We start from the raw sequence: 27606 nt of genomic DNA on the forward strand, positions 1-27606 counted from the left end.
TCTTTCATGTGGGAGGAGAAGTGTGCAATTGCAGTTCCAAAGTGTGTTTATTGGTTTCTTCGAATAATATTTCAGTCTAACTAGCTGGGAACTGACACTTCCTTTTGTGCTTCATTGCCTCTCAGACATGTGCAAGATGCATTTTAAATGCCTCAGCATCACGTTTTAATTAGTGGCTGTGCATTCAACAATAGGCCGAGTTAATCTGCCCCTTTGTGTCTTGTTAAAATGCATGTTGTACATCAGGCATGGGAATTTACAGATTAAATTACTGCACTTTACATCATAATAAAGAGCCTTGAAGACTACACACAATTAACTGACTTCAGTTTCATGTTTACTGACCTACAGTACATGGATAACTGCTTTGTTCAACTTTCTAATGGTTCATAAAAAACAAGGTTCTCCTTTACATCTGAGTAGAAGACATCTATCGCAGATCTACTTTCACCTGGAATCTTGCTTGCTTTGATAGCAAGCCAACTTACCATGTACGGGCAAATTTGGGATCCAGGTCCAAACATCAGTTCACATTGTCTGTTGGCATTGTAGATTTGACCAGGGAGGAGGGTGGGCAGCTCGTACGTCCTGCCCACAGGCTCATCAAGGAGGCACTCTCCGTATCCAGTGCTAAAAAAAAAAAAGTAAGCATGTGTGTACAGTAAGTGCAAATGAAGTACAAACCCATACAAGTCTGTTTACAAATAGACAAATACACACACATTTCCTCATAGTATGAACATTTTCTTCAGTATTTTCTGACCCTACAAAGTATCAACATGTGTCATCTCTTTCATAAGAGCAAAGTAAACATCTCTGTGATATTGTCTTTGATCATCCTCAGATGTGTTTTCCCCTGTGGGTGGTCTGTAAAGTTACCTAACAGAGAGACTGATACCACTTCCCCTTAATGGCCTGTTAGTAAATGCTGAGCTGTTTCATCCTATGAAACTGGAGTCGTGCGCCACAGACTGAATAAAACAGCATTTTAATACAGACTGAGGAGGATTTACACGCTGACCACATTTTTATCTGAGCTGTATTTCTCTGTGATTCAGGCAAACAAGAGAATTTGGAATTATAAAGCACCTTGATTAAGTTACACGTCGGTGCCAGCGCCAGCACTGCAGTATAATGACGGATTGTGCTGTACATCAGCCACACCCTGACTCACGATACAATGACTGAGACAACAAAAGCACAGCCGGACTGAATGTATGCACCACACACACGCCAACGCTCTGCATGTGAAATCATCTCGCCTCTACGGTCGTGAAAAGGCGCTAGACAAACATTTTAGCAGAGCGTACTGAGCCTCAAAGGGATCTCTTCTTTTTTGTTTAGCAGATGAGGCATGTATGGATGTGTCATTACACAACATGTCTGCACCACACTGACAAATTTCATCCTGGATTGAGTGGCTAAAAACACCTGCTCCATACAGCACCAGCTGATGTGGCAGGCCAATAATTACACAGAATTATCCCAAGTTAGCGTCACTTTGTTTCTTCCCTCTTTCATTTCCAGCCATAATGTAAGAAACTGCAGCAAAGAGTGCAGGGGCAGGGGGCAGGGGAATGATTGCATAACAAGAACATATCTGCAGTGGAGGTATGGAGCAACCTGTCAAAGAACCATACAGACAGTCCCATATTACAGCGTCTTTCAGCAGTTGGTCATCAGTCTAATCATTGTCCTGGAACCTAATGGAAAGATTATTAAGACCAAGACGGACAGAAGAGGGAGAAGGTCATTTTTTTTTTTTAAAAGAAAAGGCTACTTAAAAAAAAAAAAAAAAAAAAAAAAAAAAAAAAAAAAATAGAATATCAGCTGTGTGGATTTGAGACAGCAACGCAGCTCCTCTCTGGCACCACATGAGATTCCACACCTGGCAGCCGTTGAGAGACTTGAAAGTGAGTTTATATTTATACAGTGACTTATAGTTGGCTGTTGTGTGCTTGTCATAAGAGGCTAAACACTAATAGTTTCCATGTACACCACACTGGGCTTCCCTCGGCAGATGCAGTGCAAGCGGTCTTCTCATATGTCAGACTTATGGTTTTTGCAGAGGGTTGAATGACACGGAGCATCACGGTACGGTGTCTGATCAAACAGCACCAGCTGAACTGCAGCAATGCTGAGCTTGTCCCTGACAGCATGTAGCGATTACTGTACACGGAGATACAGAACAAGATAATGACAGAGGTTTAGTTGAATTTGGAGAAACAGGCGGTACATAAAGATCCATCGTGATCCATCTTGATTTTATTAAGAAAAAAACAGATCAAAAAATGATTTCACATGGGAGTTTTCAAGAGTGGTTGCTGTTGGAGTGGTTTGGCTAATTTTTGAGATGTATGATGGAAAATGATAGGGGCTGGCCCACTACTAATGATTACGTGGTTTTAACCCCCCCCCCTCCGGCCCCAGCAAACACAACAATTAGTGGGTGGCAACAGTCAAAAATTAGCATGTTACTTTTATATTAGGATTTTGAGGCTTAAATCAAACGGCACAGAGCCAGGAAAGGAATGAATGGTTGCTTTATGTAGCAGTTGACACATAATAACGCTGCACAACAGCAGGACGCTTTTCATCAGCCTTCAGGTGCGGGAGTTCAGTGCACATTATTACAGCAACAGTGAGATAAAGGGGGAGAGGGAGGGGAATCCTTCGCCTTTGGTTTTTTTAAACTGGTAGGAGAGTGGTGCAGATTGAATTCGCTCTTCAGGGGAAAATAGGCAGTCAAAACACTGACGTACTTGACCAGGTCAGCCCACTGAGCAGGAGTGGTACTGTAGAAGTGCTAGTTTGAATCAATGCTTCTCATTGTTGGCTGGAGATGGACTTCAAAAGCACTTGGACTACAGTCTCAAGGGCCTTTCCCACCGCTGTGGCTCCCACACTTGAACCAAGTGCTGCTTTTACTCTCCCCATACCTGCATTGTTTGTTAAATATCCCGTATGATTGACAAATGTTAAAGTTTATCACAAATGCATTTGATGTTTACATCATACTCCTCCTGGATGTTGTGCAGTAATCAGCCACACACACAGAAACCCAACACAGCTGACATGGACCAGTCCGAATAATGAAGAGATTCATGAAGACTCTGCTCGTCTTCAGCTGAAGTTTCCAACCACTCGGTGCTGAGGTCATCTCTGGCTGGAAACTATGCATAGCACAACCTTAAAACTCCATACGAGGCGTCGCCTAACACTGCGCTCTCGAGATGCATCTGGTCGACAAGGCCGTCCTTTGTGAAGGCCTCCACAATCAACAGAGGAAAGGAGGCAAAGATTAAAGGGTCATGTCCAGGGAAGATCTAATTATAACTGACATTTCCCATCCTAAAGGAAAGCCCTTCACCAGTGATCAGTGACCATGGTGCGAGTTAGGAGCTGGTGAATGAGCTGTTGCCCCGTGTTACAAGTTCTGGTGTGGAAAGCAGGCCAGTGACTAGATTACTATTTGCCCAGCATCTTGAAGGCAGGGCTCTGTCTGGAGCGGAGAGACAGCTGAGGGGCTGCAGAAGATCCATCGCCCAGGTCAGCCGAGGAAGACCCCCGGATTCAAACAGGAAATACTCTTTCAACACCAGCCAATAACAACTCCACATAGTTTACATTGTGCTGACCTGTCTACAGAGCGCTGTGAGAAACGTAGAAGCAGTTTGTTTAGCGGGCCACGTCACAACAAGTAAAAGTTAATGGCACACTTCTGAATGTGATATTATGAGACTGGAAAAGAGATGGAGAGGGAACATGTAATCAGTCATTTGCTTTGATTATGAAAGAGTTGACAATTGGAAAGGAGAGCTGGAGGTACCCACTCTAAGAACTCTGTGATGTACTTGCGACTGCACTTGGACCATGACCAGGGATTGGTGTCGTAGTTGAGGGTGGGAGCCATGACATGATACTGGTGCTTCATGCCTGCCTCACGACACTTTGGGTTATCATCATGAGGCATGTTGAACCTGGAGAAGAGAAGAGATGAGAGAGGGATATAAGGAACACACACACACACAAAGTGATTATCAGCCGCTTAATGGCTCAGCCATAGCAAGAAGGATAAATGTCACAAGATTTTATGTTGAGCCATTTTTAACAGGGCATCTCCCCACACCATCCCACAGAGGCAGCTACAGACGCATCTATCCACTTGTCTGTTTCTGTTTGTGTCTCTTTTTGCGTACAACTCTCGCCCCCAAATATTTACACAGTGAAATCCTCAAAAGGCTTCAATAAACCTCCTACCGGCCAGTAAGTGCCGCGACATTTTCTGTAAAACCTCACTCTCTATCTGTCAGCATCTCTCCTCTCCACCATCACGGCCAACAAGCTAGTGAGAATCATCTCCAGCTCACCACTTGGACGTCAAAGGTCACCGTCTCGCATTCTCAAAGGGCTTAATAGTGAGGGGAAGGTAGGGGCAGTAACACCACACACACCAATACACACACGCGTGTTGCTCCGGTGTTAACACGTAGGAAAACAGATGTCTTTAGAGTTGCAGCTAATGATTATTTTAATTATCATCTGTCAAGGTGACATCTTCATCCTCACATCTTCTTCATCCTCACATTTGAAATGACCAGTTTCGCATTTCTGCTTCATAAATGACTTAAAAGCTTAAAGGATGATCAAAGCTGTTAATAATTAATTTCCTGTTGCTCCACTGACCAATTAATCAACTATTTGTTTCGGCATTAGTCATGATAAACAATGAAGCGAGCCCCTTCAGAGAAGAACAGCTGTGTAAAGTGAAGTACACAGCGTGGCATCTGCAGATTAATGAATTCATCCAGACTGTCTGCAGTTGGCAGTCTCATAAAGCAGTTTTCTTGATCATGTCCAGAATAGCGTGGTCCATTGCGGATGTCCTGTTTTGTGCCGCGGTTTGGCGTATGTTCACAAATACATGTAGTGCATGCTCATATGCGAGCGCGAGTATTTATACACACAGGAACTCATGCAGCTGTATGATGTCTGAGATGTTTACAACAGGATATGACCAAGTGCTGGGGCTCTGGTTCTGTGGCCCAGGGTCAATCCATATCACCGCACACAACAACAAAAAAAAAAACAAACAAAAAAAAAAGACCTAGCATGGCTGGCATGAGGCCCACCCTACAGGGGCCCGAGGGCCTGAAGGAAAACACCCAGGGCAATAATTAAGCTTCTGGCACAGTAATGAGCTCTGCACACACAAACCAAGCTGTCAACTAATGCTGACAACATCTAATCTGGCTCAGATGGTATTTGCAAATTACTCTCTGTCATTTATGATGCAGCATAGGTGCATCAGGGTGATGCGGACTGTGACAGGCAGATTCATACTGTGGTTCTGAGAGCTCAACGCATTGCAGTTTTAAGAAAACACAAATACATTCAGAAAACATCTTCATCAGTTTGACAACAAATGCGCTGCAAATATTCACAACTCAACCAAATACACAAACCCGCTACAAGTAGCACAGATGACAGAGAAAAAGTGTTTCCAGGGGACAGAAAACAGTGACGGACCTGGCTGGGACGCCCTTGTTATTGAATGCTTTGTGATTTTTGAAGTTAAAAGCATTGAACGGCAAGTGTGCATGTATTTTAACACATCCATGCAACTGCGTCCCAGCCGGTTTTCGTCACTTTTTAGTGTGTGAGCAAGTGTTGTGTTGTCAAATGGATGAAGATCTTTTCTGAATTTGTTTGTTGTTTTGTGTTTCTGCATGTGTTTCTTAAGTTGCAGTGCACCGAGCTCTCAGGGCGACCGTAGGTTTAAGATAAAAATGAAAAGCTAATTTCTTTGCTGCGATGATGTAGACTTTCTTATTGTCAGGATATGGATTCATGGCAAGCTCCAAATAATTTGTACTCTTAAAACATTACGCTGATTTAGTTTAATCAGGTTTAAAGACCACTAATGAGGACACTGGCTGAAAATCCTGAGATGAGAGCCTTTTAGTAGAATTAGGTCATAAATCAGGCCGTTTTGTGGCTCTCTGTTTGGAGACAGATCAATAGAGGAGTCGATGCTAGTGGGAGTGTACCACCTGCAGAACTAAATTTTTAGCATCCAGAATGTCATAAATTTAAGAGTTTACTCACTATTAGTTGAAGTTCTTCATCATGCCACCCCTTAATACCATGCTGTCATCCTACTGAGCTGATTTTCAGCAAGACATAAACAGATTTCTGTGCTGAAACGCCCATAAATAACTGAGAGGAAGATGTACTGCTGGAGCGATGACAACCTGAATTCCTGTAGGTTGGCTGTACATAAATAAGAATCACAGCAAACAGAGCAGTCTGCAGCAGCAGCCCTTTGTCAGCGCTTCAACAGAGACAGAGCTCAGTGACAGCGGTGAGCACCAAATACTGCGAAAAAATGGATTTCTGCATTGTCAGTGGCTTACACATCTTATCTCCTCTAGGTGTATTTCCCTACAAAAGAAACCATCTTTGACCATCCCAGTCATCTTATCTACTTAGCCCGCTTGCTTAGGGTGTGTGTGATCAGTGATGCTTTGTGGCGTAGCTCTTCATATTCCTTAAGATGTTTAAAAGTCTGTTGGCAGCTATAGACTCTAACCGAAATATCAGGAAGGTTTATTTGTGATCCATGACATTTGAAACCTTGGCATCTAATGCCAAACTTGATAAATCCTTGTATGTGTCACCTTTGAGCAGCTATCCAGTGACACTGCCTCGCCTGAAAATCCCCATGATGGCTATTAGGAATCACACGTTCTCGCAGTCATCTGAGAAAGGCCTCTTATCCATTAGTCTAAATCTATCTTTAATCTGCAATGCTCTTGAGTGGCTCCCACTACCTGACACTGGCTTTCCCAGAGCGCTAAACACTCTCGAGAGCTCGTGCCTGTGAACGCAGCGATTGACCACGCCAAGAGTCCGAGCCAACTGGGCCTCCAGCTGCTTGAACTTTAGCATAAACAGATCCACACGGGATGCAAGGGGAAGAGAGTGGGGGGGGGGGACCCACAGACTCGTCCATCAGGCTGCCGCTCTGGTCCGATCTCTCCACTGGAAGAATGTGTGAGCGGGACAGAGGAGGCAGAAGAATATCTTTCATTCTTACCCAGTGGCTCACAAGCTCACACTGACACTGGTCCTTTTTACTATCCACACAAACAGACAGGCAGACCGGAAAGAAAATCTCTCACTCACTTACACAATTATATTCTGCGAGGGAGGTGGACACAAAGACAGAACAGAACAAATGACAGAAGCTTTGACTTTCTTAAAAAAAAATTAATAATAAATTGTCCAAAAGTGAGCTGGCAGTGATGGAGAAAGAAGGTGTTCAGAGAAAGAACCAGTGTGTTAGCTACGGCTTATAGTGCTTCTAATATTACACCACACTGAAAACAGCTGGACTAGATTAAAAGAAAGAGGTGGTAATGAGTGATTTACTATAATTTGACCTCAGATAGATGTTTAGAATAAACAGAGCTTCAGAGGAAAGATAGTGTCATGTGTTTTGACTTGGACATTTGGATAGAGATTATGCATACGAGAACTTTTTTTTTCCACTTCTTACATGTGGCAATACTTGCTTGTTGTGAAAACACTCTGTGGCGGACAAGCATGATGTGATAACACTGCTTTACTCACTAAGAGACGAATTAGACATGACAACACCCTGATATGTTCAGGTTCTTTTATCTGTATTTAGAGGGCTGATATTTCAAAGAGCAGGATAGGAGCAAGTCTCTTCAGATATTAAACATCTCCTGAATAATAAACAGCATACTTAGCCTTGGACTCACTGGTGTGCTACTTGCAAGTCATCTTTGAGTGTATTTACTGTATTTAGAGAACAGAGAACCTCCAAAATAGTTTTAACATTATCTTACCATATCCATGCTGAATTTCATCTGAACTTGTTGTCCTCTCTAAGCAAAGCTATTACACATACAGGGTTAACTTCTTTAGCTGTATAATAAAGTATTATAGGCTGGCATCTTATCAAAAGTCAAGTTTTCACTTTATTATGTTTTGCACCTGTGCCTGCTGCGCCCTACGTTTCTTGATAAGAGGGCTTTTGTTGGTCAAGTTTGGCTGTGAGTGGTGTGTGTGTACAGCGTGTGTGTGTGTGTGTGTGTGTGTGTGTGTGTGTGTGTGTGTGTTGGGTTAGGAGTGGGGGTTGGGGGTGGATTGCTACAAGTTCTGTGCTGCAACTTACACATGGCCCAGCTCATGAGCGATGGTGAAGGAGGCACTAATTCCATTTTCCTCGCTGATGGAGCAGCTCCGGTACGGGTCGCACATGGTTCCCAGCTCGGCTAGTCCTACAGGATCACACACACACACACACACACACACACAGATGCATATAAACATATACAGCATAGTGCAATCTGGAAAAAAAATGTAGCTTGAGTGTTAAAGGCGATTAAACCATCAAAACTTCTGTTCTGTAAGAGAGATTAGCACTGCCACCGACCCCCTCCCTCCTCCCCTTTCTACCACTCTGCTCTGTCACTATAATATTATTAGCCGACAGCTTGCCATAAACTCATTACTGCACAGTTTATGAGCTGTTGCTAATGGAGTGGAAAGTTAATTGAAAGGGACCTGAGGTGGAGATGTTTTTGCAAAGCAAAAGTTTACCTAACGTGTCACATTTATCTTTCGCACGGCAGATGTCTTCCCTGAAAGAAAAAAGAAAAACACAAAATATACAACGCTGTTACAACTTTTTTGACAGTTTTCTTGAGCAATTTGGTTTTGCTTTCAAAAGCCACAGGGCGTACCTGGTGATGAGGAGTGCTGTGTCATGGTGAGAGGGATGGCTGTCATCCTGGACGTTTTGGCTTTGCTGCCAAACACAGAAGTTGTGAAGAGTCGTGGCAGCGTTGAAGCTCACTGTGGGCCCTTCCTGTTTGGGGTGAAACACCAACGGGGATTTGACCAAGAAAAAAATATAGCAATGTTTTAAGTAGTTATTGTAGTAACTAGGTTTTAAAAAATCTCTCTTATATTTAAAGGGATATCCTGCATTTGTCCATTATGACTTTGGCAAGAATGACATAGGGGGTAAAGCTTTCCAAACAACCTCAGTTTAACAATTGTCTCTAAGCTAGACCATGATTAAACACAGAAAGTACTGCAGTCCCCTTACAAATTCAAGGGTACAGCATAGCATCCCTCTTGCACTGGGTCCTTCTCCTCTGGGAACGGCTGAACATTTCAGGCAGAGACCTATTTCTATCCGACCCAGTGGGTAGTCATCCATTTTGAAATATTTAAATACAGGATATTCTACCTGATGGTGTCCCTTGATAAAAATCCTTCTGGTAAATTTTAGCTTTTTGGAAAGGTGCAGGAGTCTTTAGCTCTTAACCCTGATCAGCCGTTCTATAACCAAGAAACATTAATGGACAAAAACGTGAACAATATCCAGGTTGGTGAGAAATTAAGTAAATGAAACTATTGAATCAATTCCAGTGACCAAAAAAACTACAGTGAGTCTCTTCAGCCACATTTTGTTTGCAGGTGGCTAGCTGCTTCACTATAGTGCCGTTTGTTTTCTAAGGAGACCTCTCTGGAGACTTCAGACTGACAAGGAAGGCAGTGTCCTTTCACACAGGCCCCACAGAGAAAAGGCCAGGCCAGGGACACCTGCGCTGACGTCAGCCATATTGGAGACCTGGATACAGGGTTAGGGTTAGCCTTCAACGACCCTGCACTCACCTGTTCATTGTGGATGATGACTAGTTTGACAATCATGATGTTGATGAGGTTTCCTACGCTGGGATCCCTGTACACTGCTGCTACCTGTAACAAAGACAAAACACACAGACAAAAAATGCAAACCTCCACTAACCTGAACCAGAGCACAGATAGAGACGGTATAAAAGCTAGTCTACCTCTCTGAACTCAATACTTGGAAAGATACATACAGCTATCGCTTTTTTTAGTTAAGCTCCATGGGGTTTAATCAAAATAGCAACAGTTCATTGAAGTCAAAAGAGAAAAAAAGTCTCCTTGAGGGTAAGTTTAATCAACAGGGTATTAAAACCAATTACAATTCCCCCACAGACCTTAGCAAAGAAAAAATAAACTGAAAGCTGGACCCAGCTACAAATGTGAAACTTCAGCAAAGCTGGAGCTCAGAGCCCCTCTGTGAGGACAGCAAAACATTCCCTCTGTAGTTTTTCCTCTCCGCTTCTCTTGCTTTTCTCGTGCACCCCTGTCACGGTCAGCCAGCGGTCTCCTGAGGCCGTGTGCGGCCTCCTGACAGGAACTCATTAGTCCACTATAAACATTTAGCCTGTTTTAGCCTTGGAGGGAGGCAAACGTGGCCCAGGCCTGTCCAGAGTGGGCATAGGGATCCTGTCTTTGCTTGCTCTTAGCCCAACTGTGACACAGGACCTTGTTCTGTATGCTCTTTCCCCAACGTATGTTATTGCATGATCAGCGCAAGAATCAAGTGAGGGGGGCTACAGCCTACACTGGGCCATCACTACAGGATCTCACACAGCCAGTTAGCCAAACACAAGCTCTGAAGACAGGAAGAAATGTCAGCAGGGCTGTAGCTACCACCACGGACAAGTTCTCAGTGCATGACATCTGGTCTGACATATCACGCATGATGTTTTTTAGGCTATATCAATATCAGAAAATCTCCTGATATAAGACAAAAAACAAAAGAAAAAAGAATTGAAATACAATATATGTATTTTCATTTTAGCAGATTTATTTTTCAGGGACCATCTACAAAAATGATATATTTAGCTATAAGCTGCTTTCCATCTGCTGTCCCAGGGAAGGTAACCACACGTCATCAACATGACCTATACCTAAAAACTTAACTTAATAAACCCAGTGGATTAAACTTGGTACACTTCTCAGTTCTGCTTGAAATTGTCATATTTTTCTCTGGTTTGGTGAAAGTGAGGCTAAAGTAATGTGACTGCAGACTCTGAAACATAGAAGGAAAAAAAAAAAGAGGTTCGCCACCACCGCTGCCCTGCAGACATGAACATGGCAAAACTAATGTTTTGACTTCAAACCTGACAATAAAACTGACCTGGCACATTGCTTTTTAACACTGACTGTACCCTATCAACCTCACTTAAGGATAACACTCCACTGACAATCATTACTCCTTTGTAAGTTAATGAGTGTTCTGAAACATTCAGACTGTCACACTGGTGAGAGACAGCAGGAGGTACACACAGTTCAGGACAACTGATAACCTATCCTGCTTTTGACACAGCGATCCCCAAACACTTTTAGTCTAATACATACAGGGACAGTCATCGCCGGTCAGCTCTCCCTGTCAGATATGGGACTCATAAAGAGACCAATGTGCTGAGCCAGGATTTTACCAATTAACTGGGCAGCGGCATGCTCAGGTCATACCAGGGTTTACAACCAAAATGTCAAAAGGTAAAATGGGGTTGGGGTTTTTTACATTTTAAAGGCTGTGTTCACCAAATTACCAAGAAAAAACCTTTCTTACCCATGGGGATAGTTTTGGATTTTATTTGCTCCAGTTTTTGAGGCGTCATTCTCTGAGATATCTGCCACTACCCCAATACAGTGAAGCTATATGTTCACAGCAATATCCTCACTGTTTTCATAGGGGCTATTTCTTCAGTAGGGCCTGTGGACTATCCAAAGTAATCGCAACTATTTTTATTGTGACAGGCTCATGTTAGCAAATGATGTTAGCCAACTAGCCCTGCCATTAGTCACTGTGTAACTAAGCTTCTAGCACCACCTACTTCATAAAAACACACTGATGAATTTGGAAATCTCAAAACCTGCACATTTAAACCAAAACTATCATGGCTGAATAACAGTAGAAGCAGATAGAAATATGGAAATTCTTGTAATAATTTAACTGACAAAATATCATCTGATGATACTGAACAAAATACTGAACAAAAAAATCTTCAACATTGAGATAAAATAATAATTTTTAGAAACATTATTTTACTTACTACTGACATGATTGTTAGGATGTAGTGCTCTAGGTTGCGTCCATGGTGACGCACCATTTTGGCATCCGCCGTCACCATCAGCTCAACGTAGCGAGGGTAAGACAGGAAACGCTTGCGTCGGCGTGGGGATCTGGAGTCTGTGTTGGTGGAGTTGTTCTCATAAATGTGTTGATCATCTATTGTGGTTCTAAGATAGTCCAGCTCCTCTCCCAGGTTTCCTCTGCTCTCAAAAGACAACGGCCTCTTGGAGTCCTCTGTTTAAAAAAACAAAACAAAACAAAAAAAACAGACGTTAAGTTTGGAGGTGGATTGATAAATATGTTATCAACTAATTCATCATCATTTAAGTCTTAGGACCATGCCTGAAACGCTCACATTCATCCACACTGGATACCACTTTATATTCTATAGGCATTTCATGAGAGAGCATGGTACATCTACAGTTAAGAGCCAAGGGTTTTAGCTTAGCTGAATTCCAATGACATAACAGAAACACGCTGGACTTCTTTTGCAAAAACCTGCCATAAATTATTGTGTCATTCCAGTTCTCAGGAAGAAAAAAAAAGTTGTACCAAGAGACACAGGTCACTGGTGAGCTTTGAGACTAAGAGTTTTCAGGTCAGGTAATCTGCACTCCCTCCTGCCTGAGCGCAAGTCACACAAACAGAGAAAATCCCATGATGGCATTTTGAAGACTCGCAGAGAGACTAGCCTGAGTATAAACTCTACAAGGGGATATAAAAATTCTCAAATTATCCAACTTTTGTGACCCTGGCAAGTATATCATCTGAAAGACAACAAATCAAATATGTTTAATACCAGGTTGAAATGACTCCATTTATAGACTCAAGGTGAATGCCTTCAGCAGCAGCTCAAATGGAAAAAAAAAAAAAAAAAAAAGAAACGACAGCCATATACCATGCATACTCAACCGGCGTTCTCGCAGCTGAACTGCACGTGTTGAGCTGGCTATGAGTTAAAGATTCCTTCACCATGACCCAGTGAAGTTAAAAGAGGGAGACAGAGGCAGAGACTAGGAAAGCGTGAAGAGCTTGTTTCATTGTAGGAAGGGAAAAGATGGGATCTGCAAAGGTTAAGGATGATGTGAACTAAATTACACATACGTAACGTTCGTCCACAGGGGTGTTTCATTAGACTGAAGCTTGACAGGGTTTGGTGAAAGAGGTACAGGCAGAGCAGGGGAACAAGTGGATGAACACACAGGTAGGCTTGGCCAGTATTTCTCACTATATTTTTGATAATATCGGATCCATTTTTGCAGTTTTGCCTTGCTGCAGAGTCCGACCTCATTTCACTTCTTTGCTAACTGTACATTGTAGCTACGTGACAAATAAAACTTTGAACTACTGTTTAGTGGCAGCATCACTTATACCTGAAACATAAAATACAATAACATCATTATGTATTATAAAAAAAACCTGAAACAGTAATATAACAATAATATAATTATGTATTATTAAAAAAGAAGAAACATAAAATATTATATTATAACCCCACCCCCACATGTGCACGATAATATCGTATATTGTGAAATTACTGCAGGACATTTTGGATATGCCCCAAGCTTACACACAGGCAAGCTCTAAACAAAACGCTGCAGCGTATTCCTGTTACTGAACACCAAGCCACTCCATACTGAAAGCTAAGTGACGGATCTTCGTTCAAGAAAAATCTCTTCAACATCATCAATCAAGCTAATGACAAACACATCAAAAATCTTCTGCGTGGTCTGAATGTCAAATTGTTTCAGCCAAGATGAATCATTTATCAGCACTGGATGGATTTCCATAGCTTTTTTGTGTCAAAACAGGCCATTTACGGACTTAGTACAGCATACAGGTCACTGTGCTGTATAGATTTGCAGTGATGCATAGCTGCATGTGAAACTGTGTAAGAAAGGTTGCAGCAGTTTCTGCCATCACCCCGCTGGGGGAAGATGGTTTTAAGCAGCCACCAGACAAAGTGCCAGATAAATGTAGGAGGAGTGAATGGTGAGACACAGACACAGCAGCACAATCTCAAATTCCTTTGACAATGTCCTTTTCCATCATTACTAAAATGCATTGTTGCAATTTTTGCAAAAAACAAAAAATGGAGGCAAATTTTTCAAATATAACCTTCTACTGTGGTTTCTGTTGCTCTTAAGGAAAGTTGCAGACTTAAAAGAATGAACAATTTAGAGAAAATAGCAAAATAAATGAAGCATCAAATGACATTCAGCGAATAAATGACTTTCAGTGATTATATGACTGACAGCGTTCACAAGCCAAGCATAGTTTGGAGTCCCTCATCCTAAACAACCTCCTCAACTTTGGATAACCCGATTATGGTGAAGAGTTCCTTTGTCTTCTAAACACTCAATCTTTCCAGACTGCCAGACAGAGAGAGATTGTGTGTAAGTGTTAGGTCAGAGAAAAGCAAAAAAAAAAAAAAAAAAAGAGGAAGGAAAACTCGCAGAGCGCGCCGAGATTATTCAAGCGATGCCCCCAGCGGGGACACGAGGCGGAGCGTGACTCCCTGGCACAATGGCACACAACTCTTGACGCCATGAGGCCCTGCCCCATGCCAGCGCCAGCATCCAAGTCAGCGCCAAGCCCGTCTGTGCCCGTGCACACAGCCCAGGCAGCTGGGCCAGAACAGAGCTTTGTATTTTCCAGGAAAAATCTCTCCGAGGCCAAACCCACTACACTAAACCCCTTAAACAGACTCATCACTGCAGACAGTCTGACATCAAAGGGATTAGCAAAGCACAGAAGAGTATGTACTGTACGTACATCCACAGAAAGTGGTGTTAAGACTCAAGCAAGTGTGAGATGAAAAAAGAAAAGAAGAGGAGGAGGAGGAGGAGGAGGAGGAGGAGGAGGAGGTGAAAATATGGTCTCTGTTATAATAGCCTTTGAATCAGTGCAGATTAGCCACACACAACCTTTCCCAAATCGCCTTAGGTTCAAATCCCCCTCTCACTAGGTAGTGAGCTGCTACTTACACCATGAGAAGACAGGGGTGACTGGCCTGACCCGCCGGACACACAGAGACATGACATCACTCTTGGCACTGGGTACCATATCAGCATCACCTACACAACCACATCTCTGGAACTGATTACCAAACACAGAAATGTGACATATTGATTTTTTTTTTTTTTTTTTACGCTAACAAAAATTTAATCAGCACGAGTCTATAAAACTGAACTCCAGCCGTTCTTCATAACAGAGAAAGAATAAAGTGAGCCCTGCACAGCACGAGTGTAAGCGTTTATAAATGGTGTAATTTTGTTGGCTCCAGAATGGACCTAGTTCAAAAACAGACCCACACCACATTCACTTTTCTGCTCCAACGCCTACTTGACTTGTCAACTCGCCAGAGGATAATCAAACACAAAGAGTAGTTTAAACAATGTTAATCTATTCTTTCAATAACATGTTTAATTGCACATCAAGTACCTCACACAGCTAATAGTTTCAAAATTTCAGTTTGTTTGAATGCATACATCTGTTTACGCTTAAGCATTCATTCGTAAACATTAAAGTATGGAAGCGTTTTGATGTTTGATGCTTGTGTATGGACATGATGTTGGAGCCCAATTCATGTAAATGAAGACTGTTCAGCCTAGATCAAAAAGCTGCTCTTTAACTCTCCTTCAGTTCTCTGTCAAAAGTATCAATGCCAAGAGCCCAACAATAGGGAACACATATTTCATTGTTGAACTAATTAACATTCTTTTACAATGGCCTGCTGAGAGTTAAAGCGCCCCCTTTTCCCCAGGTTCCAGTTAAATAGATAGTATGCCTTACATTGTGTATAGGTAGTACCTTGCCTGAATTTGAGGTCACACACTGGTTAACCAACAGTACGACTCGAGTGGGGAAAAATGTTGAAACTCCTGCAGACAGAAGCACAATTAAGTGCAATTCTGTGGCTAGACGGAGAGAAGCAAAAGGCAGCTAATTGTTGCTGCTGAAGAAGGCTTTTAAAAGTGAAGTGGCATGGCTTTTGACCTCACTGGAAGACGGAGGGGGGTTTGTGCACTTACAGTGCTCTCAGAGTTCAGTTGTTATTTTCAGTTCAGAGACATGCAAAAGACAGCATGGTGGTCAGCTGAAGAATGTGTTTGGAGTAGCAGACCTCCTTTTAGGAGACAAAGCAGTACTAATGGATCCGGACTCCTAATGATGGTCAGGGGCCTGGAGTGTTTTCCTTTGTCAGGATCAAACTCTGACATTCAGTTTTAAAGAGAGTCGTCCTCCAACAAGCTCCTTCAAGGCTGCACAAACCTTTCAGTTTGCTGTTCAAATAATGACAATTGTTTCAAAATCTGCACCTGGATCTGGATCTGCATCAAAGCACACATGATATTCGACAGTCATTCAGAGTGGCTGGTGGCTGCCAAGAGCCACTGAAATTTGGTTGCAGCAGCACAACTCATTCTAGAGCTATAGTTTAGTTTATGTCAAAGGGGCCATGTCTGCAAGAATGTGGCAACCAGTTAAAGACATTCAGTATGGAATATCAAAAAGCAAACAGGCAGTTTTTGGAAGCTCATCTGAATATGCCATGTGCCAAATTTGGTGAAGACTGGATGACATTTGTGGAGCAGTAATTAAATAAATGGCCTATACCGGTGCCATTAGCTCCACACAAAAATCAGATTTCAGTGATTGCTTTAGTGAGTAAATGTAAATCACAACTGAAATGATGGCTGCGCAACAAGAATAAACCAGAATTACCCTTTAGTTAAGAGCATGCAGTAAATACAATGATATAGCTTGTAAACAAAGAAAAAAAGGAAACCAAGTGCGACTATAACAATATAATTGGAGTATTAAGTAACGCTCCTCCATCTCCCATATTTTCAAAAGTATTAAAAACCTATTTGAGACCCTGTAACAAAGTATCAAATAACAGTTTTGCCTTGACAAAGCCAAGGCTGATCTGCAGTTTTGAGTGATTATCTGGCCTCTCAGATGATAAACAGCCCGAGCCGCAGGCGATGACACTGATGTTTCACCGGCCGCTGTCTCTCCCCAGTCCACCTCAGTGGGAAACTGTCGCTCACCTGTCACCCCCTCTCACCTCTGACTGCCACCCATGCCACCATGCAGTCAGTCACTGTCACTCAACTTGCTCTAACCATTCCAATCAGCCGCCATCTGCTAAGAATGCCCAGACAGTAGACAGTGGCAGAAAATAGCCCCAGCTGGAATCTGTCATGGGAACTCCCGAGACAACACAACACATTGGGTTCAATGGGGCTAAGGCCTCAGGGCAGGCAGACACATGGCAGCTATTAAAGTTATAGACTGTCTATAGCTGCCCAGCCCTGTTCGGCCCTGTCCAGAGTATCTGTTATCTTAAAATCAGACAGTGACACTGAGTGCAATGGACCATATTATTAGCTGCTTGCACTGCATCTGTCATGCAGTGTTATGAAATGTGAGGCAATGACAGGACAGAGCATCACGCCTGAGGGGGAAAACTTGCACATTACGCAAAACTAATGCACATGTTGGCTCAAGACTTGGAGTCGGTGCATGACAAAAACCCATCTTTCAACTCATTTGACAATTAAGATTAATATTATCATCTTGTTTTTACAAAGAAAATGCTGCGTCCTTTCAAAAGGACAATCACGAGACAAGAAGAAATTCTGCTTCTCTTTCTATCAACGCCAATAGCAAGGCAATGGGTGAGAAAGCTACTTTAGAGAAGCAGGTGTAAAAGCAGAAAGACGGGCAGTGGGAGCTTGAGAAAAAGCTGGGGCCTCTGCCAAGCTCTGGAGCAAGACCGACAGGCACATGCAGCGCAGGCCAGGACTGCTCAAACACATGAAGAAAGAAACGCCTTTCTCCATTCCTCTGCACTGCTCAGTCAGCAATTCCCAATACTCAGTGGGATACATGGTCCACTGACTGGCCAGAGAGATGACATGCTCTTCTGATGGATGCAGACACACACATTCACAAGCAAACCACATCTATACAAGCACACAAAAGCCCAAAACAAACTTTTTTGCCAAGTAACAATAGGTACTTCCTGGAATGGGGGCGGCTCAGTCAGTCCAGGGGGCATGAGGGCACAGAGGAAGCCTAAGCCTTTTGGAGCCTTCTGACATTCATAAGATCCACACCATCTAAAGCCAGACCCTAAAGGTGAGAGGTGCTGTCTGAGTGATCAGCGCCCGCCCATCACACCCCGGCTCGCCACCTTTCCTGACCCCTGTCAAGAGCCGGAGTTAAGAGTCAAAAACAAAGAGCTTAATGCATACATAGTCCCAACTGAGTCCCCGCAAACAAGCCAGCGAGCCCAGTAACCACGCACCTCCAGGAGGGGAAAAATCTCAAGGTCACATCCACCCATCCAGTGAGTGACTCCAAACAAAGAGGGAAGTGAGGTCACAATCAACAAGTGCTTCCATTCACATACATGAAAGCGCAAAAGGGAGAGCGGGCAGCGATTCAAGTCGGCTAGTTCAAACCGCAGGCGGGGGAGGGCATTTTTCCATGTAAATGAACCCATTGACCAAAAACCTGATGCTAGCATTTAACTACCATGTATACACAGTGGGCACCAAGGGGGGAATCCTATACAATGATTGTGTTGAGGGTCAGGGGGCAGAGATGCCATGTGTGCCAAGTATTGCCGCATCAAAGGAAGTCACTTCGCTGTCCCAGCTGCCCTCAGTTTGCCGTCGAGAAATCAGGTGAAACGCTCGGGACCCGACACTGTTGGAACACTGGTGTTTGGATTTTCAGCTGGTAACGTTCGCTGTCAAGCTGTCTGTGTTCAATAAAGTGTTTCTAATTCAGACAAAATACGACTCCCCACAGTTTAAGACTAGCAGCCAACGACTGTGAGAAAGAGATACTGTGCGGCTCCCTCTCCCTCCGTCTCTTGCTTGTCTTCACATGGGTTTCAGAAAGCAAAGGGAAGAGAGCGAGGGAAGAATCTGCCCCTATCTGTAGCCGCCCTCATCCTTGTGGCTATCTCCATGCAAGGACGATACAGGGATTCACATGCAAGCTCGGAGACAGATTCCCCCCCGTAGAATGTGTCATTAAAGGTCGGAGCTGTGTTGTGATTTGAGCCCGCTAAGCTTCTTCCCCAAAGGCTTTTAAAAGCCAGAACCCGGCACAACAAGCCACTCTGTGACTTTAAAACATTAATCACCCACTCAACAACTATCTACTCCAGAGGTATTCTAAACAGCAGGGAAGCCACCCAGGTTGGCTGACAGAGACAAGAAGACTGATACAGTTGCTTGCAATGTCAGTCAATGAGGGCTGATTTCAGGATGTTCAGGTCTCATTGACTCGTATATTTCTGATTTGCAGCTTTAGTCTGACACTTTGCATTTAAAAAAAACATATTTAAGAACTCACATCCACTCAACAGCTAATCGAGCGACGCAGAGGCGCTTTATCAACAGCACATGAACACACACAGTGAGAAGAAGCAGCTGAAGACAGGTATATAGCCATGTCATGACTGCTGAAATAACAAAACATCATTTTCCATCAAGGTTACACTTTAAAAGCCCTCATCGTCGCACTTCTGCTTCTGACACTTCACAGGTAGTGACGGCACATGTGCGAAAAACTCAAGTATCTGTACATGTCAGGGAAGACAAGCGCAAAACTTCATCTTTGTTAAATAAATCTTTGTGGAAACATGGCCTTCCTCTCCTTTCAACACATTTTTTTTTTTTTTTGCAAAGGTGAGCAGAGACTGTACAAACTTTGGAAACTCTTACTGCCTTCAGATACAGAAGTCCCAGTTGTTTTTTTGGTGTCTGTAGTGCACGGGCGCAATACTGTCATATTCGAGGGAAAAGCTTATCTCACCAGTGGTATCTTTCTGCCGATACACATTTTGTTTCCTCGAGATCCGTTTGATAAAACGCAGCTTGTTTCATCTTTTGTCATTTTCAAAAAGATGGTTTCTTTCAGAGCACAGCAGAGAGAAAGGCGGGTAAAAAATAATCATCACAAACAAAGTCTTTACATATGGGAGGGGCGGCCTGGCGAGCAGATTGGCTGAACTGTTGGCCAGTCTGCATTTTCATGTGTTTGAACCCACAAGGCCCCTAAACCTGCACAACCTCTTCAAAGTCCCAAAACTGCCAAACCCCTCCGCACTCAAACTCAGCCAATTTTGATTTAAGACAAGAGTCCTCTTCACGGGAACATAAAGTGGAGAAAGAAAGAGAGAAAGAAAGAGAGAAAGAGAGAGGACCATAAGATGACTGACCCTGACAAAGAGTGCTTTTATAGCTCCTCAAAAAAAAAAGGAGATACTGGGAAAGGAATCTGCCCCCCTCCCGCTAACAATACAGGTTCTTGGGTCTATCATCTACGCGGTGAGATAAATCACAAACTTTTGTTTCTTCACTTGCTATGAATCAGTTTCTGTGGGAGCCATACTGAAAACCGAAATGAACTAAACTCAAATAAAATGCATCTTTTCTGTTTATTAGCAGCCGCACAATAAATTGTTCCCTTATGAATGTTTTGTTTTTATAAAGATATTTTATAATTTGTGGTGCTATGTAATTGCATTGAATTATAATGATTTCTAATATTTTAGAGCTTGACCAAATGTAAGAAACACCCGGGTGGGTGGATGGGTGGGTAGGTAGATACTTTATTTATCCCATAGGGGAAATTCAGGTAATATAGTGTTGCTGATTTACTGGCACCAGTAAAGAAAAGTTGAACAGCTTTGGATAGCCAGTTAAGAATTGCAATCCAGTAATAACAAAGTCAAACTTCTCACACATTTTGTTTTCATAAAATGCTCCATCACCTTCGTTGCAACATTCAAAAAGCTACAAAGTTCAATGCTTTAAGGGTACAGTCAAAAAATACTGGTCCTAAGAGATCCAGGTCTTCATTCCTCCACTAACAAGGATTCTACTTGGTGGTCCTGTATTTGACACTTTTTCTTCGCTCCTCTCTCTCTCTCTCTCTCTCAGCAATTAGGCTGTGGTTAGGAGCCCCATATTTACAGGCTGATTTAGTCTGATGAGGAACATAAAGAAAGAGAAAGAGCCTGTAGAGACAGGCGTAGAGTAAAGAGAAAGGGATAAGACCAGAGTACACAGAGGAAGTTAACCCATACATCCAAAAACCAAGAGGCTAATATCTAAATTCATAACCAGGAGCAGCAACTATAAGCTGAACGACACGCGCCAAGCCAGTGTTTATATCTAACCTGCCAGTAGCAGCGTGTAGTGCACTCCCATAAAAAGACACGACAGGCCTGTTAGTCTTGGCTCGGTGAGGCCTTCAAAGAGCCCATTTATCGCTGCATCTGGAGAGGGGCCTATCTGATAAAGCTGAGGAGCCGCAGCCTGGGACACCTCATAGTCCTAACCCAACCCCACTAGGTTCTTTTAATCCTCCTGCTCATTGTTTACCTGCTGGCCTTTGATGGGGCCCTACAGGTGTCACTGCCATATGCACATCTTCCTCCCACTGAACATAGTTTCTACAAGGAGTATGATGGTTTATAGTTAATGTTATGAGATGAAAAAATCAGGATGTATCGCATTAAATAGCTATTAAAAGGATAACCGGCCAAGACGTAAACATAACTGAATGGTAATGCATATTCCTGGGAGAATCAGAAGTCAGGGATCATTCACCAAGCCTACACTCACCCAGCTCTTAAGGGAGAGTATATTTAAAAGTGCCTCGGAGTGGGGGCTGAGAGACCCTCCAGATTTCTCAGTCTCTGTTTACCACACACAGACTGAGTGAGTGAAAGGGCAAAGCATATTAAGGAGGTACTGGCCTGGCCCATCAGGTCAGTTCCAAGTTCTTTAAACTGCCGCCCCACACAATGGCCACCACCAGGCGACAATGGCCGGGTTCAGACAACAAGCAAATCAAGCGGTCTGTACATAAAAGATTTATTGCACCTCCCAACAAAGGCCGCCCACGGAGCTCCCCGCAAGGACAACCCTCAAGGCCTTCCATCGTGGTGAACTCCACTCGGTCACCCTGCTTTCTCTTGAGGCCCTCTCCACCACCCAAAGGCCTCTACCATAAAAATTCAAATGAAACTGGGGGAACTTTAAAGCAATCTCCCAAGCGGAAAAACCTCTCCACTTCTTTTCATGGCAACCGAAGACTAAAAAGTAATTACTCCGTCTTGGGATTGAATGCTGCAGCATAACACAAGTAAAAACACCAGGCAGTGCGGGAGCTTAATTAAGCTGAGGAGTTTTCAGTAACACCCCTTAATCAAGGCTGAAATCTTTTGGGTATCCTGCAAGCCAAAGATCGTGACTGAGTATAATTTTACATTCAGAAAGTGAATGCAGGTCATCAGGAGGTAAGTGTTTGGTGGGTGAAAGTCAGACAGACAGTGGTTACAGGCAGTGTAGTTAGGCAGTCTGTTACCTGAGGCAGCACAGGGCTCCGTGTTGTTGTCGGTTTTCGAGATGTTCCTCTTCCTCTCATGTCGGTAGACTAGATGAGGTTTATTGTGCTCTTCGTCATATTCCTCCCCCGCAGCATTTAAAAGAGGCTCCAAGAAATATTCACCATGTTGTGTCGTAAAAGTTCCAATCTACAGCGAAAAAAAAAAAAGAAAAAAAAAAAAAAAGATGTCATTGATGGCTTTGGTATGAAGCATGTGCTTGCATGTGTGCATACTGTACTGTGTGTATGTAAGTGTAGTTTACTGATAGGGGCATAGTTTCATTTAAAGAGGTTGTGATCTAATTGTAGTCATTCTGTTTTGCCCTTGAGCACCGCTGTGCGCATTATTTCCATGCTTTTGAAAAGGCTCTGTTTTTTTGGCAGGTGCACATGGAAAAAAAAAAACATGCTGAATCAGAAAGGTCAGAGAACATCTCTAACCATGAGAATCAAGAACATTTTAAAGGCATTTATACATTTATCGATGCACAAGTAAATCATCACAATGCAGACAACCATTTTACACCTTCAAGCACTGGGTGTTAATGTGGAGGGCTTGTTATATCTGTAAAACCGCATTTCCCCCTCACAAGCTGACACTGGGAGGAGTGACATCATCATACATGGACAGAGCTGCTGACAGAGGAATGCTAATATTGATTTGGCAGCTCAGTCCATCACAAAGCTTCTTAGCTCACTTGGCCATGAGGCACAATGGTGTTTGTATGGTAATTTCATTCGCACACTTAAACAGGATATTGGACTCTGGAATGTTATCTTTGAGGCAGCATTATCCCATAACCATCCCCACAAGTGACGGACGTTTGACAATGGAAAACATACAAATCGGATATGGAAAACATGTACAAACTGTATGTGTACCTTTCCTCTCCGTCTTTCAAAGAGTGAAGGATTAGTTGGCTCGCACGTTTATGTACCGTACTTCCTCAAAAGTGCTGCAAGCCCTAAGCGCTGCATGTGTTCATCGCTGCAGTGTAATGAGCTTGTGAAAACACGACACAGGATAGAAACAACCTGCACCGCAAGAAATAGAAGCCAGCGCTTCAAAGTGGCACGCTGTCCTCTGCCTCTGATGCTCTGCAATCTTACCATGTCTTCGGTTCTGTCAAGCAGGAGTTAATCAAACTATTGGCAGAATCCAATTACATTGTAGAAATAATTGTCTTCTGCCAAAGACAAATGGAATAGACGTGCAGGGGCTGCGCTGAGCTTCCCTCGATCAGATGCTGTGACATATGCTTTACCTGGAGAGGAAGCTGAAGCTGAAGTATTGCTCACCCGGGAAGTCTTTTCATTTTAGAGTAAGATGTGCCAATGTATTGCAGGTTCAATGTAGCTAAATAGTTAAATAAAATTCATGATTTCACTCACAACTTTATTATTGTACTGAGCTAATTCAGGGAAACAGTTCCCAGAGATGACCTTTCCATCACAGTTACAAACTGCAACTGACACTCTCCCTTTAAATTCATTTCATATCTATAAAAAACAGAATATATTTAATTTGATGGGTCAAAATTTACACATTTCCCAGTTGACTTTGGACTGCAAAAAATTATGTTATACACACAATCAACATTAAAAATTATCCAATGTTAGAGATCATTTACCTGTGTGCTTTAATTATCAATCACTGACAATGACAAATCTAGTCATATGAACCATCCTATATGTCAAACCGACATCCTGTTTTGAGCTTTTTTAATTCTGGGCTTTTTTTCGTGCACTTTAAGGACTTCTTGTGTATGTAAGTTTAAAAAGACGACTCAAAACATCTTGTTTTGCCTCATATGATTGTGAGACTTCAAAGTTTTGTCTAAGATTTAATTAAACATGAGAATGTTGCTGCCGTACTACAACTACTATTGTTGTGATCTAGACGTAATGAATGATTTATACAGCGTAACAACTGGTAGATGTTTACCTGTAGCTTGTAAATCACTATCCATGGCGAGTTAACTTTAATTAGATGGTTATGGTTGAGCCTTTCTAAAGTTCTCATGTGGTGTTAACGAAAGGCTGAACAGACAAATGCTCTGTTGAGTCAATGGAGGGGGCAGAGTTTCAGGGTTTCCCAGCATTAGCTCAGCAGCAAATCTGGCAAAAGTTCGAACGGACACAATTGTTGCTGTTCAATAGTGAGTGCTGAACTGGACCTTACAAGTGAGGGACTCCTATTTGAAGCAAGGTCAGACCCATGACATGGATGGAATGACTGTTGGCACACATCTGTTTGATTGAATCCAACAAAGACACTCTCAAATCCCCGGGGGTGCTGAGTCACGCAAAAGTAACGTACGGTTGCAGTCAATCTCTGAAGTTAAATAGGACATAAAGGTGTCATGAGCCTGATCTTTGCACAGAGGTACACCGCTTGGTGCTGGGATCAAGATAGCCTCATTTCTCAGGACAGAGTGACTCACCACACACTTCTATTATGTGAGTGAACTGAGAGAGTGAGCTAACGTTTCCCACAGTGTGAGCAATCCTTAAGTTCCCCCACAACCTTCACTGGCCGTTGTCTCCTCTTCACAGCGATTCTCCTCTTTTCTACCCGACACAGCTCACTTTGAAAAGGCCAAAAGCTCCTCAACACCCCCCCCTCCTCCAAATCCCCCCTGGGGACGGCTTTGAGCAACTATGGACGAAAGGGGAACCTGCTTTTTCTAGAATGACCCCTTTGTTTTAGGGCTTAATTATTCCTTAATGACCTCATCCCAACAAAATGTGCCTGGCCATTAAGCCCCAGTGATCAGATACGGACACATTTATGACCCAATAGCCTCTGGTGCTGTCTCCATTGTCCTGTCATTCTCAATGAGTGATGATGCGGATAAGCAACAAAGATTGCTTGAAAAAGGATGCAAACATGTTTGGATAAGCGAGTCATACATCAAAGTTGGGCAGAGGGGCAATTAAAAGTTTATTACCCTGATAATTCCAGCATACCTCGTGTCTTAAACTGCAATACAAACATGACAAAACACTTTATGTGGTGGTCTCTTTTCTCAAAAGCCACACTGAAGGCAGTTAATCCCCAGTAAGAGATAATTTCACAATCATTATGCCAGGCTGCAACTGGAGTACAATCATGCATTGTGAATGCACAAGTTCAAAAAGCCTGAAAGTGCAGCTGACACCTATTCTGTGACATGCTATCCTGGTACTGTACACAGTGCACCTACCTAAAATAAGGATTATGTCACTGAAAGGGGTTATGACAGGGAGGGAGACTCCAAGGCTATGTTCCTCCTGTCTGTGTTGCAGTGGCCAGCCAAACACCCCCCACCACACAGAGTCTACACCACACCACAATCCGGATGGCGCGACTAAGGTCAACCCCCTGCCCCTGGACCAGTAACCTTATGTGACCCATGAAGTCATCCCCTTTAGCACTTATCAGATTCTCTCACACAGGAGTCAGCAAATTAAATGACTCAGGCATCAGGATCCTCATGTGGTACAATGGGGCTGTAAACTCATTATTACCCAATAACTCCATTACAGCCCCATAAGATCTAAAAGATATGATAAGGAGCCATCAAAAAGCAAACAGCTGCTTCAGACTGAATGGTAATGTCTGTTTGAGGCTGGAGCTGATGATGACTTTCATTAACGACTGATCTGATGTTTTTTTTTTTTCCTTAGTGAAAAACTATGAAAAAATGCAAAGATATTAAATGCACAATGATGTGAAACAGAAAGAAACAACAAGTCATCCCATCTGAGGAGCTTGGACCAGGCATTTGTGATTGATAAATTACTTAAAATAACTGATCTACCATCAAAATCAGTCTTTCTTTTTTCTTTTTTTTTCTTGCCTTCTCACAGCCACAGGGGTCAGCCACAGAGCAGCAACCCTTGTTGGAGCTGATCGGGGCTTTTGGTGTCCTTTGCTCAAGAGCACTTCAGCAAGAGTGGATGCCCCATTCACTAACACTTACATCACCCTGATGCCCAGACTGCTCTGTGCAACAGCAGCATCACCACACACACAGGCAGTAAGATGCAGGGCCGTGCGCCTCCCCTCCCCTGTGACATTAGTCCAGCAACACTTGCTCTTGTTACACTCCTGCACACTTCACTTAAGCTGTCGGGTTATGAGGGGAAATGAATGGGTGAAACTGATTGAAACGGGACGAAGCGTGGAGGCCTGTCAGCATCTTCTCAAATAAAAATCTTTAAAGGCGATTAAAAGTCAATACTCACAAGGCCAGTGCACAGGCTGAAGACGGCGGGGTACTCGCTCTTGGCGTTGACGTGTCCGCGGAAAAAGCAGTGGCGCATATCGGCCGGGTCCTGGAAGTAGGAGTCCGTGCCGTTGCTCTGTTCCGCTCCCAAGTGTGTCACTGTGTAAGAGGGGGCGATGAAGCCGGAGTCCGCGGTCAGATTGAGATGAAAGCGTTCCCCGAATGCATCAATCCTGTAGTGAACCCGTAAACCCGACAGGTCGTCATTTAAACTTCTCCGTCTCCTTCTGTAGTGCAATGTGTGGGGGAATGATTCTCCGAAGTCATTCACACGGAGCGGGGTGATGATTTCATACGATGACAGCTGCTTGATGAAGCTTTCTGCATCAAAAAAAAAAAGAGAAGTCAGAGAAAGTTGTGATTCAGAGACAAAGTAGCGGCAATAACAGCAAAGCAAAGTCAGCTGCAGACTGACAGCCCCACTGTACACCAGGCATCACTCTCCCACACCACAAACTACTGTTTAAACACCTCCAACCGTATCACTCCACCGTACTCATAAATCAAAACAAAACACTACCTTGTTTTGGATGCAATCGGTATTGCAAAGTGTCCCGGACAAGTGCTGACAGATGACACATTAGTCCAACCAGCCAGATTGCAAACTGCATGATTTGCTCCGCTGAAGTAACCCAGGCTGTCGTCTCCAAGGCAAGTACCCTCTGTCTCTCCCGAGCGGCTCCCCTGCTCCCTCTCCCTTCCCCCGGCTTGTCAGCAGCAACAGGTCGTGGGATCCGCGGAGGCTCTCTGCAGCGCAAGTCTTGCAAAGTGCACTGGCCTCATCGCATTGCTAAACATGCATCCACTACCCTCTATAAACGCGAACTATTTATGACACATTCATCCCCCTGACAAGAAAAATTTAAAAAAAAAATGCTGCCTAATGTAAACTGTAGTCTATACTGAAAGGAGGGA

At 43.3% G+C, this 27606-nt stretch overlaps 1 protein-coding gene across 1 annotated transcript in view; it reads right to left on the reverse strand.

Annotated features, from left to right (window-relative positions):
• Nucleotides 1-27302, reverse strand: part of LOC111229676 (A disintegrin and metalloproteinase with thrombospondin motifs 20-like) — a 79176-nt gene extending 51874 nt beyond the window's left edge. The window contains exons 1-10 of the mRNA XM_022756099.1: nucleotides 27212-27302; nucleotides 26651-27012; nucleotides 22400-22568; nucleotides 11976-12229; nucleotides 9718-9801; nucleotides 8778-8902; nucleotides 8635-8675; nucleotides 8207-8312; nucleotides 3834-3980; nucleotides 489-630 (exon numbers count right to left, since the gene is read on the reverse strand). Coding sequence (XP_022611820.1) covers nucleotides 489-630; nucleotides 3834-3980; nucleotides 8207-8312; nucleotides 8635-8675; nucleotides 8778-8902; nucleotides 9718-9801; nucleotides 11976-12229; nucleotides 22400-22568; nucleotides 26651-27012; nucleotides 27212-27302 — 1521 coding nt within the window. The remainder of the gene's footprint in view (nucleotides 1-488; nucleotides 631-3833; nucleotides 3981-8206; nucleotides 8313-8634; nucleotides 8676-8777; nucleotides 8903-9717; nucleotides 9802-11975; nucleotides 12230-22399; nucleotides 22569-26650; nucleotides 27013-27211) is intronic.
• Between the last annotated feature and the right edge of the window lie 304 nt (nucleotides 27303-27606).

This window comes from Seriola dumerili, unplaced genomic scaffold (assembly GCF_002260705.1).
Source record: "Seriola dumerili isolate Sdu_G_001 unplaced genomic scaffold, Sdu_1.0 BDQW01000242.1, whole genome shotgun sequence".
Classification (NCBI taxonomy): Eukaryota; Metazoa; Chordata; class Actinopteri; order Carangiformes; family Carangidae; genus Seriola; species Seriola dumerili.